The sequence below is a fragment of the Centropristis striata genome, chromosome 15 (assembly GCF_030273125.1).
Source record: "Centropristis striata isolate RG_2023a ecotype Rhode Island chromosome 15, C.striata_1.0, whole genome shotgun sequence".
NCBI classification, from domain to species: domain Eukaryota; kingdom Metazoa; phylum Chordata; class Actinopteri; order Perciformes; family Serranidae; genus Centropristis; species Centropristis striata.
This window is the reverse complement of record NC_081531.1, coordinates 14,319,834-14,333,879: the sequence shown is the minus strand read 5'-3', so window position 1 is coordinate 14,333,879 and position 14,046 is coordinate 14,319,834. Positions and strand designations below refer to the sequence as shown.

Genomic DNA, 14,046 nt, shown 5'->3' with positions numbered 1-14,046 from the left:
AGAAATAATTGACAGAAATAACATGGCCAAACTTTTACATTTTCAGGCAGAAGCTGAGATCTCTGGACAGCTTTATGTTGTGTGTGTGTTTTCTTCTCACCTATTTCATTTTCTCACTTTCACTTCGGACTCAAACAGATGTAGTAACGGCCGCCGAGCCAATTTCTGCCACCCGACAATGCTTGTAATTCAGCCAAAAGGAAGCCAAAATGCTGCCAAAATTCTGATTATGCATCCTGCAGCCACGATGTTTGTCCGCCTTGATACAGTCGTTGATGTGAATGACGTAGGACGTCTAACAAATTAATTAAAAAGTAATGCTTTCTACTTTTTGTTTGATCTTACAGATTTGAATCGTTACTGCGATTGCGAGTTTACTGTCTCTTCAAGTATCGTTACATCTATACCAACAAGGTGTCGATTATCAGGAATTTATAGACTCCATTGAGGCCTTTAATTCCTAATAATGGACACCTTGAAGGATCTTATCACTTTATTTAACAGCACTGCCAGGAAAAGATATAAGAAGAAAGAATGTTGTAGTGTATAAAAAGTAGCAAAATAACAAATGGAATTGTTTAGTTTTGGCATCTGAAAAACTCCCCAAATGACAAATCATTTTAAAAGACACAGGCACGCTAAACACATGTATTAACCTAGCCCTCCGTATCAGACGATCCCTGACCAGTTTGTTTTACATAAGTCTCTCTGAAATCTTTTCAAAATGTAAATAGTAATAAAAGGAAACAGGAGAAAACGTGTTGAACTTGTAGCAAAATGTGAAAAGCAAAACGTTTTGTGTTCTGTAAAGGATTATACATTAAAAAACATTATAACAACAATAATAAAACAGTGTTTTTTAAAAAATGTCTGCCTCTTCTGTTTGTTGTTAGATTTCAAAGTTAATATTATGCCATCAGTTGGTCTTTAACTCACTCAGTCTGGGTGAATATAAACTTTTTTCTGGTCAGCATTTCTCTGTTTGTTTTTAAGTGTTTTAATTGGCTCATAAGCAAAATATAATACATTCCCTGAACAGCAGGCAGAGCATGAAAGGCTTTATAACAGCAGAAATAAACCTAAGCACTCTTTAATAATGAGCACATTACAGCAGAAAATAAATCAGACGTAAAGCTGCATTAATAATTTTGACCACTAGGGGGGCAGTTAGAGTCGAAAACAGGCATACAGTGCAAAATATCCTTATTTTTTATTATTAAAACGGCAATGTTTGAGTGTACAGTCGGTTTTTCAGAGCTTCAATGAAAACATACAGCTGCACGTTATTAGAAAATATGTGATATTAAGTGTACTCAGTTCCACCTTTCTGATGTTTAATTAAACTGTTAAAATACAACAGATTGCTTGTGGAATTTAAAAAAAAGATTAAAAATTGATTTTTTTTTATTATTGAACAAACTTAACATTGAAACAAACACAAAAGGGACAAATAAAAAGAAAAAATAATACATTTTAAAGTGCCGTTTTCTACTGATACCCCCTTTCAACCTTGGGGGGAAATAATTGCAATGTACTTATTGCACAAGTTGACATATATCTATATAGCTGCAAAACTACAGTTTTTTATTTTTATTATTATTATTATTATTATTACAGTGCAGTGATACTGAAACATAGAGTCAAAGCACGCTAAACAGATTAGAGCTGGGTGTTTTTATCAGGCCTCACAGTCAGTTGATTCAATGATAAATTATCATTCATCATTTCATCATTAATATAAAAAAAAGTACAGATAAATGCATCTTTAACTTATGTAACTTGGAGTCATTAGATGCTGAGTTGAGTCAATACGTGGAGCCCTAACACCACGATGCTGAGGCAGAGAAGAGTCGACTGTGTGACTCTTGTGGATTCAGATTGTGCAGATTGCGAACCCTCCCGAGAAGTGAAGAAACAGACGTCGTCGTTCCCGACTCGATCCACGACCAGCAGCTCCACGTCAGGCGAGCAGCAGGAAGAGATGTAAGAAACCATCGTGATGTTCTCGTTGCCGGCGGCCGGGCTGGTGGTCAGCTTCCCGGTGCCCCGTTTGAGGCTGACGCGGTCCACACCGGTCCCCTGAGCTCCGTCGGTCACCCGGACACGGAGGTCCCACATCGCTGCGCTGCAGTTCTCAGAACAGTTGGACTGCAGGTTGATCAGCTGACACGCCGGCTGGATGAAATCTGTTATCTACGAGGAGACAGAAAGGTAAATCATATTTTCTCAGAAACCAATTACATGGATAATTTTAAGATATGTTTGTCATGTTATTTTTTATTTTTTGTGTGCAGATCAATGTATATTTGTAACAGTCTATCAATGTTTTAAAGTTTTCTTTTTAATTCTAGCACAGTTGGACTGAACAAAAACAGAAAATGTTTCCAACAAATCTGTATTTTTAAGGAATTTTCCTGAAGAATAACTAAAGTTTGTTTACTGTCATTTGACAATGTTTTCACAACTTTTTACCATTTTTAAAAACATTTTTACAGTGTGTTGATGGTAAGTCAAAACTTTTTACCATGTTTTTTTCTATTTACAGTTTTGACTGAAAAATACAGACAATATATAAATATTTGTATTTATGAAAAAATAAATAAATATTTTTTAAAATGTATTATTCAAGACCATTCAGCAATTGAATGATTCTATTTTTTATTTTCCACAATATTTATTTACACATTACAACCTTTACTTTATGGTTAACATTTGTTATTTACTCTTATTTTTTTATGGCATTTAAACTCAAGACAAAAGACAAAAAATAAATACAGCTAATTTCTGTAAAATTGTTCTTTTCTTTTTTTACAGTGTGGTTCTTTTTAAGAAACTTTAGGAAATGGCAGACCTGTAAAAAAAACAAAATGGGAGTATTACCAGGTGGTGTAATTTCACGGTGTGTCAAAGAGTTTGACTGCCAGACCTTTTACCATTTAAAAAAAACAAACATATTTTACATAAAATTCTATGTTATTTAACAATAAAGACCATTCAGCAATTGGATGATCCTCTTAAAAAACATTTTCTATTGTCCATAATATTAATTTACACATTACAATATTTTTTATGGTTTTATCTTTGTAATTTACTAACTGTAAAATAATTCAGTAACCTTCTGTAAAATAACTTTTTTTTCACAATATAGTTCACAGTAGTTTACAGAGACAAAGATGTTTGAATAACTGGGATTCCTGTGTGGGAGTTTTACCGGGTTAATGACGGTTAAACGCAGCACGACATAGTTTGTGTCTCCGCCTCCCGGAGCTTCTGCCTCGATGGTGAGGGTGACGTCGGTGCCAGACAGGGTCCTCCGAGGTGCTGAGAGGGTCACTGTACCATTAGCGCTGTTTCCAGTTTCCAGGATTAAACTGGTTGGAGACGTTGACTCAAAACTCCGGCTGTTGGTGGCTCGGATGGTGAAGTTTCCTCCTGCTCCGTTGGTCATCACAGTGAAGGGCACAGGGAACGGTGTTCCTGGTACCAAGATGCTGTTTGTATCAGCCTAAATACGGAGCGACAGACAAAACACAGTGTTAGTGACTGTGATTTTAGTGTAAATTTGTGTCTGTGAAGGGTTTTAGTTATCCAGGTTATGGTATTCTGAGAAAGGGTTGAATCAAGGGAAACTAGACCGCTTCAGTTATGACTGACACGCTGGGTACCAACCTATGGTACCAACCTGTGATCTACTGTGATCCAATCACAACCTATCCGTTGGTTGATTCTGGTTGGTGGTTTCTTTAAACTTGGTTGCAAGGCTCTTAACTTTTCTTTCAATATGCCTTCAAACGCAGACCGACTTCAATAAGACCTGTGAGAACAAGGCTATTTACACTTGGACTCAGGTGATGCCATATTCCTATTGACGTACATACAAACAACCCGTAGAGACGCCCCCTGCTGGCCATTAGAAATAATGCAGGTTTAAGGCACTTAAAAAGTGAATCTGCTTGATTCAGCCCTTTCTTGGATTAAACTGTGTAGTTACTGCATCTCCTTTCATGTCTGATATGATTTTTCTGTCTTACAGTGATGGTACTCACAGAAATGGTCATATTAGAGGCTCTGAGGCTGATGGATGACTGCCTTTGAAAGACTATTGATGAACCACTGGAGGTACTGCCGTCATCCCGCCCCTTCACCCGCACCCCAAACTCCACTGACGGCATCCTGACAAAATGAACCAAGAAGTGTCCATTCCCCTGAGGCTCCACGGTTCCTGTAGTTACCTCCGAATCAGACGAATCAATCAGATCGACTTCTGTCACAGTCGCTGTGTCGCTACCCGATAAAGACACCAGTAAGCTGCCGTTTACACCTTTAAAGACAGAGGAAATTAATCATGTCTGCCTTGGTAATGCTGGGTTAATTCATCACGTTGACTAGTTTTGATTTCCATTACCAACGTGGGGACGTGTCTCCAGAACATCATATCCTGAGAACGGGCCCTGAGATGGCACCACAAAGTCAAACAGGAAGTCAATAGGACTCTGACCTGCAAACAAAAAGTCAGGAGAAAAGAAAAGGTTAAGTGTTGGACAATTTGAGATTTTAATATTATCCGAATTAGAATCCACACAATCATGGCTAGACGTGGGAAGAACTCAAACTTGTTTTTGTGCAGAATTACAGTTCAGTACAGTTCAATGTTTTTAACAGGATCTGGTTTTTCCAAATGGTTTATTTCTCACAATGTTTTAAATGTAGAATAAAGTGATTTTTTTTTACAGAAATGTCACAGTTTTAAGCTTTGTTGTGGTAACTTTTGAAACATAAACTTTTGTAACCTATGATTCGTTCAAGGACTGTGGGACATTTTGACGTTAATGCTAGTTTTTGTACAGATTTCTTTCTACGATAAACTGTGTTTTTTTGGTTTTGGCTATCTTTTAAAGAAAACATACATTTAAATCCTGACAGCCTTACCTATGACCTTCACAGTGTAGGGGTGAGTGGACACCATGTTTATCTCCCACAGTCCGGCCTGTTTGTTCAGCTGCAGCGTCCTGAAGTTTCCCACTAATCTGGAGGAGCTGATCAGAGATCCCGAGCTGTCGCTGCTTTGAGATTCACCTTCAAACAACAAACAATAATCATACAGAAACAGTTACACATTTCACTTTAACTGATTTCATTGTTTCAAATATTTTCTCATAATTAATTCTATGCATTTTTGTGACAGTTTAATGACATACTATACTGTGAATGTTTTATGACATTTTTAAATGTCATAGACTAACATTTTGTATGACTTTTTGGTACACGTTTTGACACTTTCTTAGACGCACTATACTATGGTGTTTATTTTATTTTAAAATATTATAAAATTACATTTTGAAGACATTTTGACAGCATTTTTTATGACCTTTTTAAAAATCAAATTAAATAACACGCTATAACTTCACATATTTTTTTATGAAAACTAATTACACACTATGCTATGATATATTTATGGAATACTATGACACTTTTTTCATTAAAATTATGTTTGTGTTAATGAAGAGGACAAATTTAATCTAAAGAGGTAATAATACCTGTTGGGCTGGTGACAGTGAAAGCGATGGAGCTCCCAGTCATGTAAACTGTCAGGCTTGTTATTGTTTCATCAACTATGAAAGAAAAAGTTTCCGTCTTTCCTGGGCTCCTGGCTGCATACAGAAGGGTCACCTGGGAGATCAACGTGAAACAGATGAACAGCTGAAATCTTTGCACCAACAACACTAACTAGTTGTAAGATCTTTGAGGTATTACCAGAGAGGGACTGGAGGACTCTGTGACGATGCTGGTGGCTGCAGGGAGCTCACTCTTTGTGACTTCAATCACAAAACCTCCTGAAACCTGAGCCAGTTCTCTGTACACTTGGGCATCTGATTCTGAAATCCTGATTTGTGTCTGGTCACTTCGTCTAAAACGATTCACCACTGTTGAGCCAGAAATCATGAAGTTCACCTGGAAAGAAAAAAGGGAAATCAACCAAGTAAGAAACTGGGAGTAACCATTATACTATCACAGTACCATAATAAACTGTAGTAATAGTAATCTCTGCAGCACTTTATTGTTGCAGTTAGTCCCACCCCTATAGGTGTGGCTACAGCCAATTAGACAGGTGCTCACTTCCAACCTATACTGAACAGTGATAATCATTAATAACAAAACAAAGAATACAACAAATTTAATACATACATACATACATACATACATACATACATACATACATACATACATAATGTTAATACATTCTCAAAATCCCAAAACAGATGTGTGCAATTCTACACTGGGCATTCATTATATCATACAGATGCCTGGATTAGATACTAACCACTGACTGTGTGCGCTCCATGAGAGCGATCACTGTGTTTTTCAGCTGTTTGTCTTTAGCAGGAGCATCGGTGAAGAGGAAGATCTCAGAGTTTGAAGGAGCGCTGGATAAAGCCAACTGGGAGAGGAAGAGAGTATGGAATAGAAAAGATAGTTTTAGTTAAAACTGTTAACACATTAACAAACTTAAATGGGGCAGATTTTGAAGTAGTGAAATATGACATCACCTGAAGGCCTGAAAGACTCAGCTCCTCATCATCTCCTCCACCTGTTGGTGATAGTATATCAATGACCGACTTGAAGATTTTTGGATCTGTTGTCTTTATCAGCGGCCCGACATCTGCAGTTCAGGTGGAAACAGGAGACAGAGAGCACCTGTGAGGATGTTTGCTTTCAGGACAACAACAACAACAACAACAACAACAAAGGACAGAAACATGGATGGTTACTGAAAAAGGCATAACAGGCACATGTCCAGGGGCCCAAAGTATCAGGGGGCACCAAATCCTTAACCCAAAAAGTGTCACTTGAAGAGACACGTACTGACCTTAAAGAGACAAAACAACCAAAATAAAACAAAGTGACAACAAAGACAAACAAAACGACAAAAAAAAACACACTGGAAAGAGACGCAATTGATGAAAAGAGACAAAATACCAGTAAAAGAGTTACAAAAAAGGAAAAAGACACAAAACTACCACAAAAGACACAAAACATCAACAAAGAAAATATGCAAAGTGACAAAAAAGACACAAAATGTGTGTAAAGAGATGACAAACAACTAATGAAGACACAAAACCACTTTCAAAGAAACACAAAAGGGCCAAAAAAAGCCCCAAAATGACAAAAATGGCAACAATAAATCACAAAAAAACAATAAAAAAGAGACACACAGAATCAGCACAAAGGGACACAAAACCCCAAAAGGTTCATGTTGACTATAAATACGCCCAAAACCACAACAAAAAGATCTGTGTGTCTAGGGAGTATCTTTTTACCCACAGAGATTATTTCCCAGATCTGACGTATCTTGACGTTCCTACCTGGATCGTTGAAAGGTACCAGGATGTAAACGGCTGGCTCGTTGTCTGTCCCCACCTCACTGTCGATTATAGACGCCGTGACCTCCCTCACTGCTGCGATGTCGTCGCTCATGCTTTTTGTGGTGTCAACAACAAAACAAAGAGCTTTACTGGATCCTTTGGAGATTCCTACCATCCTGAAGAGAGAGAGATAAGGCAAAGCGATAAAAAAACCTACTGTACACCTCTTTAAAATACATAACTGAGAAATGCAGACTTGGTCTCATACTGGAGGAACTGTTTGTCCCCAGCAGCCCGTCGAACGTCCTCCAGCAGCTGACTGGTCGCAGCGATCGCCATGTTAGCTGCCGTGGTGTGCAGGTGTCCGTGGCTGGCATCAAAAGTGTCCTTGTTGATCCCTCCTGTCGGCTCGATGGTGCTGGTTTGATCAACTGCTCCTCCATGGCTGCATTTTCCTGTGAAAAATGATGAAGAAACATCAGGCTTCTCTGAGACGTTTCTATGTGCTTTTATTTCAATAAACCTCTTTTTAACTTTGGACAATGTGTGGCAAGGAGGGAAAGCGTCACTTGAATTATCTTATAAATGCTTTTAAAACAAAAGCTGACAAAAATTTGAAAGCAACAACCAGTGAAGGAAAGTCCCTTATGTCTGTAAGGTGAGGAGGGTGTGGAAAATGTCTTGCAGGCAGAAAACACAACAGAGGAAAAGAAGCGGGCACAACAATAAAAAAGAAACATCAGCAAACTTCAGGATGCATTAACAGAAACCAAATCTCTCAGGAATGTAACTGCCCAGGTTATTTTACAGTCCAGATTTATTGGCAAAAAACACTAAATAGTCATGTGTCATGTTTCGAGACAGTCTTAGCTGAAATTAAGAAAAAATTGAACATTCACAGTCTACTTCTCTGTGGAAACCGTCAAGCTGAAAGTTTCCCCACAATGAAAGCCCAAAACAATGGTTCCTAATCTGCGATATATGGGTGTTGTATAGTTCTGCATTGGACAATTTTGTGAAAAGCCTGCATGGTAAACCTAGAGCCGGAAGACAAATCAACACCAAACGTCCCAACTACCAAAATAGTCATTCAAAAAAGACACAAAATGTCAACAAAGAGCCACATTCCGACCATCAAGAAATGGGAAACACTATGAAAGCATTCCCTGCTTTACCGCCTATTTTACTCTAAATGGAACAGTAATTCACAAAATGAATGGATTGATAAGGAAATACCTGTATGTGAACTGTAGTCATGTTTCCATCAATGAGTTTCTCTGAGCATTTTTCTCATGAGAAAAGCTTGGTGGAAACGCTGCAATTCCATAAACCTTTTATAAAAAAGGTGCATAGAAGTTTTTACGCTCCCTTGGGGTTGTTTTTGTCTTTTTCGACAGTTAATGCGCTAAACGGGAAATGGAAACACTAAGACACACACAAGTTCTGATGTAGTGAACATTTAACTCACATGCCTGATCAGCTGTTTCCTCTGACATGAGAGCACAGTTAGAAGTTGTTCAGTTGAATCTAATTCTTGAAGACATATTTTCCCTCATGGGTGGCCAAAGTTGTCTGATTAGCAACCTGTTTTGTTTTTTAAAATTATTTTTTCTCTCCTGCTCTCTTCTTCTTCTCCTGTTTACTGACGAATTAGCCTACAGCAATACATTACACTGCCATCTTCTGACCAAAGTACGTTGATGCAGCTTTGTTTATTTGCTCTAAACCAGCTGATGGAAACTCACTAATCCATTCAGAATTTCAAAATGCTTGTATGAACAGACTTCTGTAGCATTAAAAGTCGACTGGAAACAAGAGACAGAGAGAACCTGTGAGGAGGCTTGCTTTTATGACAACAACAACAAAGGGCAGAACCATGGATGGTTACTGAAAGGGCCTACCAGCATCCCAAAGTATCAGGGGTTTCCCAAATCCTTTTCTCAGAAAGTGTCACTCGGAGAGACACGTACTGACCATAAAGAAATGGGAAATGGTGACGAAGACACAAAAAAAGAAAGAGAAAAAATGACCCAAACACCAACAAAGTGACCACAAAGAGACTCACTTACCTTTTGGTTTGGTTGAGGTGATGGGCACTATACCAAAATATCCCGAGGTCAGAATTTGCTGCTCGATGACGTCATCCAGGATGTTGTTCCTGCAGTCGTCTCCAACGCAGTTGCGGCACGTCGCCCTGCTTTCATCTGTGGAGTGTTTAATTAACACTGTGACTATGTTTTCCTCTGTGAAATTATTTGACTACAGTCACACCCAGACTGCATTCTTCTGCAGCGTTGTTATCTGACAGGCATCACATCGTTCAATCTCGTTACCTGCTATGTTCCCGATGCTGGTGTCTGATCTGAGCAGATTGGGGTTTGGGAGTTTGTTGCCCAGCTCCACCCAGTTTGTGTGACTGTAGAAGTCCTTTAAGTTGAACAAAAAGAAGATTAGACTCAATGTTCCATAAAGTTTCTTTAAACCTGTTACCATTATCAGTTTAGATACTGGTATCATTTGAAACTAGAAGATCTAAGGAATCCATTGGTACCAAGTACTTGCAGAAATAACGCTGCACAGTAAGAATATTTTTTGATTTTACATGGTGATTTGAAAACAGATATTTCTCATGCATTAAAATGTGCTATTTCAGCCTACTGTATGTGAGTATTTCTGCATACTGGGGTCTCTAAACAGGCTTTGAATTACATATCACTGAAAGCTTAGACTCTTGTGGATTCAATGAGCCCATGTAGGATGATGTTAGTCATCAGTAGGAGCCAGTTCATTGCAGTGAGGGCATTTCTTGGGTCTCGACCTCACTAGGATCACAGCCTCATGAAACTTAACGACCACAAACTAGAGACCTAGAATATTCAGAGGATGTGCAGCTTTCCTAGGTATATTGATAATAAGGGCAATAATATTATAGCAGAAATCTCAGTGAAACCAAATAACTGCACGGATTTTTCTCTGGTGTTCCTCAGGGTCTTGGTGGCTTAATTTGGGATTCTGCACATTTTTTTCATTTGTCAAGTAAAAGAAAAAGATCAATTAACACTTAATGTGTAACAAATGATAACAACCCAAAAGAGGCTGTTTTGAGTTAAAATTGAGCATCAGGAAGGTCTTCATATACTCATCATAATGTTTTAAAGCCGTTAACACTTTCATTTATTAAACTTTTTATTCTGGGGTTTCTCAGCAGTTTGAAGAATAGAAGTGCTCATCATCCAATTGATGAAAATAGAAAAAAAGTTTTTGAACCCACAGCATGGATTTTTTTTGTTTTGTTTTTCTATCTTGGCATATTGATGTATTGATGATATATGCTTCGTTATATTCTGGAGGAATTTTTCACCATAAAAAAAAAAAATCTATTCTTGATATGAATAAAATTGCATAATTCAGCACCAAATGTGTGTAACAAACAACTTATGGGACATAGTTGAACATGGAAATGGACTTCAAAATGAGAAATATTAATGTTCTGAACCCTCATACACCTTAATAAATGTATTTAATTAATAATTTAAGTGATATTTATTGCAGATTTTTGACAAGAACAACTTGACAAAATGCTGAGCTAGATCTCAAATGGAACTTCTGGTTCACAGTTTTCAGATGATGTTCACCACTTCAATGTGGCATTTATTGTTGACCTGCTATCTCTCCCTAAACACCCACTGCCCACAACCCCCAATTCTCAATAAAAAGGAGTCCGAATGGTTAGAGGTTTAGGAAATAATGTAAACAACTTCTTTTAAAAACAATAAATACCTGTAAAGGATGTAGTATCTCTCCAACTTTCTCCCTCGCCGCCTCAAAGTTTTCCTGCTTGTTGCTCGCTTTGACGGCCTGTAATCCCACAGCGATGATTTTCCTTCCCTGAAGAAACATTTCTTCATCGAAGTGGAAGCTTGCATTGAGGGCATGACGAAGGTCCACGCGTACATTCCTCAGAATGATGAAGGTCATCGCCCGCCGGAAACTCTTGGACGACTTTGATGCACCGCAGGCCACAGCCACAGCTCCGTCAGTGTAAGGCTTCCCCTAACAGACAGACAGGTAATACTTAGATTTATTTATGAGAAAGTCACAACTTTTATGGAATCAAGGTTGAACGTTATTGTTTTTGTGCACCATTTGAATATATGTGTGTAAATACACTTATGGAAAAAAATTATTAGACCATTGTTTCCTTCAATTTCTTGTTCATTTTAATGCCTGGTACAACTAAAGGCACATGTGTTTTGACAAATATAATGACAACAATAAAAATAGCTGATATCTGGCCATTTTCCATGTTTTTTTTTTTGATAATAACCAAAATCATTATCAAGAAAACCATGGAAAATGACTAGATATCAGCTCTTAAATTAAACTCTTATGAGCTATTTTTGTTGTTATTATATTTGTCTAAACAAATGTGCCTTTAGTTGTACCAGGCATTAAATGAACAAGAAAGCAAGGAGAAAACAAGGGTGGTCTAATCATTTTTTCCATGACTATATATGTGTAGAGCTCTATGTATACTGTACAAAATGACTATAACGAATGTAATCAATATATAATGATAACTGAAGTGGATTCTCACAGGAGGATCAAAGTTTGTCCCCTCTGCCTTGGCCAGAGCGCGGCACACCTCCACGGTGACATTTAAAATGGCGCTCTCTGTGATTTCCAGGTGACTCAGAGACTTTCCTGGCAGGATCCCAAACCCCAGAGCTCCGGCATGCAGGAGGAGGAGACACAGCGCTGCCAACCCCCAAGACATCGCTCCTCCAGTTGTCGGGTCGTCTGAGGGAAACACACACGTTTATTTAATTCCATTTCTCCTTCGGTGCTTCATCACCTGAGAGTTTCATTTGCTCAGGCAATAAAAGCCAGTTTAATAAATAAAGGTGTGTTAATGGTTACAAATACTGCAGGCAAGTGAGCAGAAAATGCTTCCTTCTTCTTCATTTGTAACTTGGATAGTTTGGTTTAAATTGACTGAGACACTCACCTCACTACAAAAATCCATTTTATGCAACAAATTCAACCTTAAACTTTCTCCATATGCTCACAATAACAGATTTCTATAAGTATCATGTTAAATTCACCTTCATTTCTCAACTTACAGAATGAAAAACTAAATTCAGTGTTCAGTCTTGTCATTGTGTTGCAAATCATGGTGCTTCTAGATAAAAAATAAATACATTCTGAGAGGATATGTGATGCAGAACGTGAGCAGAAAATGCTTCTTTCTTTTTTATTTGTAACTAGGACAGTTTGATTTAAATGGACATTTGTCCGCAAGAAAATACCGGATATGAACAAATCATCAGTTGTCAAATACCTTGCTACAAAAACCTACTTTATGGCAAAAACTCAACTTAAATTTCTTGAAAAGTTCTCCATATGCTCACAATAACAGTTTTTTTAAATTAAGTATCCTGTTAAATTCACCTTCAAATCTTAAAATAAAGCATAAGAAATTTAAAGTCAGTATTTTTTTTTTTAAACCTACAGATTTAAAATCAAGTTTAAGCCAAATTAAAAACACTTTCTTTCTTAAAAATGTTGTCATTGTGTTGCAAAGCATGGTACTTTTCTATCAAAAAAAAAACACACACACACACACACACACACATTATTTTCCGAGAGGATATGGGTTGCAGGAGGGTAAAAATAAAAAATCTCATGTCTAGCTTTACATTATTCATAATATTCATAATAATGAGTTATTAGAGGAGCGTACCTGATGTGTTGATGCTGTCCACACTTTATGGTTATTGTGTCAGCAGCTGCGTCTCAGAGCTTCATGTGCAGGGCGGGGTCATGCCGGACTCGTTCTACCTGTTGCTTTGCTTGAAACAGTAAAGATAAATGTGTTAATGTCTTCTTTGTAATGAAAACTGCAGATCTTTCACCGGAACATTAAGATTTGTCTTTAACTTTATGACAAAATTCCTTTTTTAGCTAAAATGCATTACAATCTGCATTTCCAAATCATCTTATTATCCAGAATAAGTTGCTGTAAATGTAAACATTATCTGTTTGATGTTAAATTAGCCTCTGATAAACCTTTGCACTAAATTAGGTCTGGCTAAAGCAAAAAAACAAACAAATCTCAGATACAATGGTAGTTCCTCACCTGATTGAGTTTATTTATTTGCATCTTTAATAGAGAGGTTTGTGTCGCAGACTTGCAGCATTTTTTATGAGGGAGTGACCTGCAGGTTGTTGACATGCCTCTTGGATTACACCCTGCATTCATTTAAACGGTTCCTTATTTTAAAAGAGATTGGCAAGAGATTAAAGTAAGGCACACAAACACTAATCAAGGCAAGTACTGCAGACTGGAGATGCACAGGTGCAGATATAGTAATTTATTTAAGGTTTCTATTGAAATTAGTAAAGCACAGAGTCTGTGTCCACTGACAGCCTCTGATATTTGTGTTTTTTGTACAGTGCAAGCATGATGGATGAGCTTGTCTGCAGCAGTACTGGTTGTTGACAGGAAACACAGAGAACAGCAGTTTGTTTTTACACTAACTCACAGCTCAACTCTCTGAACGATAAGTCGACAAATACTGCTCCTGTTCAGCCGTGTCATGTTTCAGTCACTTACATTTCACTACTTCTTTGTGCAATTTATTTGTTTAATGGATGGATTAAAGGGCTCAAACATCACTCA

At 37.6% G+C, this 14,046-nt stretch overlaps 1 protein-coding gene and 1 long non-coding RNA gene across 2 annotated transcripts; one reads left to right on the top strand and one right to left on the bottom strand.

Annotated features, from left to right (window-relative positions):
- Nucleotides 1-1,186: 1,186 nt before the first annotated feature.
- On the bottom strand, nucleotides 1,187-12,141 carry LOC131987143 (von Willebrand factor A domain-containing protein 7-like). The gene is made up of 15 exons (XM_059352315.1): nucleotides 11,962-12,141; nucleotides 11,145-11,411; nucleotides 9,698-9,791; nucleotides 9,434-9,568; nucleotides 7,633-7,819; nucleotides 7,365-7,540; nucleotides 6,549-6,661; nucleotides 6,323-6,439; nucleotides 5,755-5,952; nucleotides 5,538-5,670; nucleotides 4,930-5,076; nucleotides 4,406-4,498; nucleotides 4,047-4,321; nucleotides 3,212-3,505; nucleotides 1,187-2,193 (listed from the first exon to the last, which is right to left on the bottom strand). Exons 1-15 carry the CDS (start codon nucleotides 12,139-12,141, stop codon nucleotides 1,789-1,791), a joined length of 2,814 nt encoding a protein of 937 aa, XP_059208298.1. The 3' UTR covers nucleotides 1,187-1,788.
- LOC131987151 (uncharacterized) lies at nucleotides 1,883-4,729 on the top strand. Its single transcript, XR_009395739.1, has 2 exons — nucleotides 1,883-2,211; nucleotides 4,034-4,729. It is a non-coding gene; the product is annotated as an uncharacterized LOC131987151 (long non-coding RNA).
- Nucleotides 12,142-14,046: the final 1,905 nt, after the last annotated feature.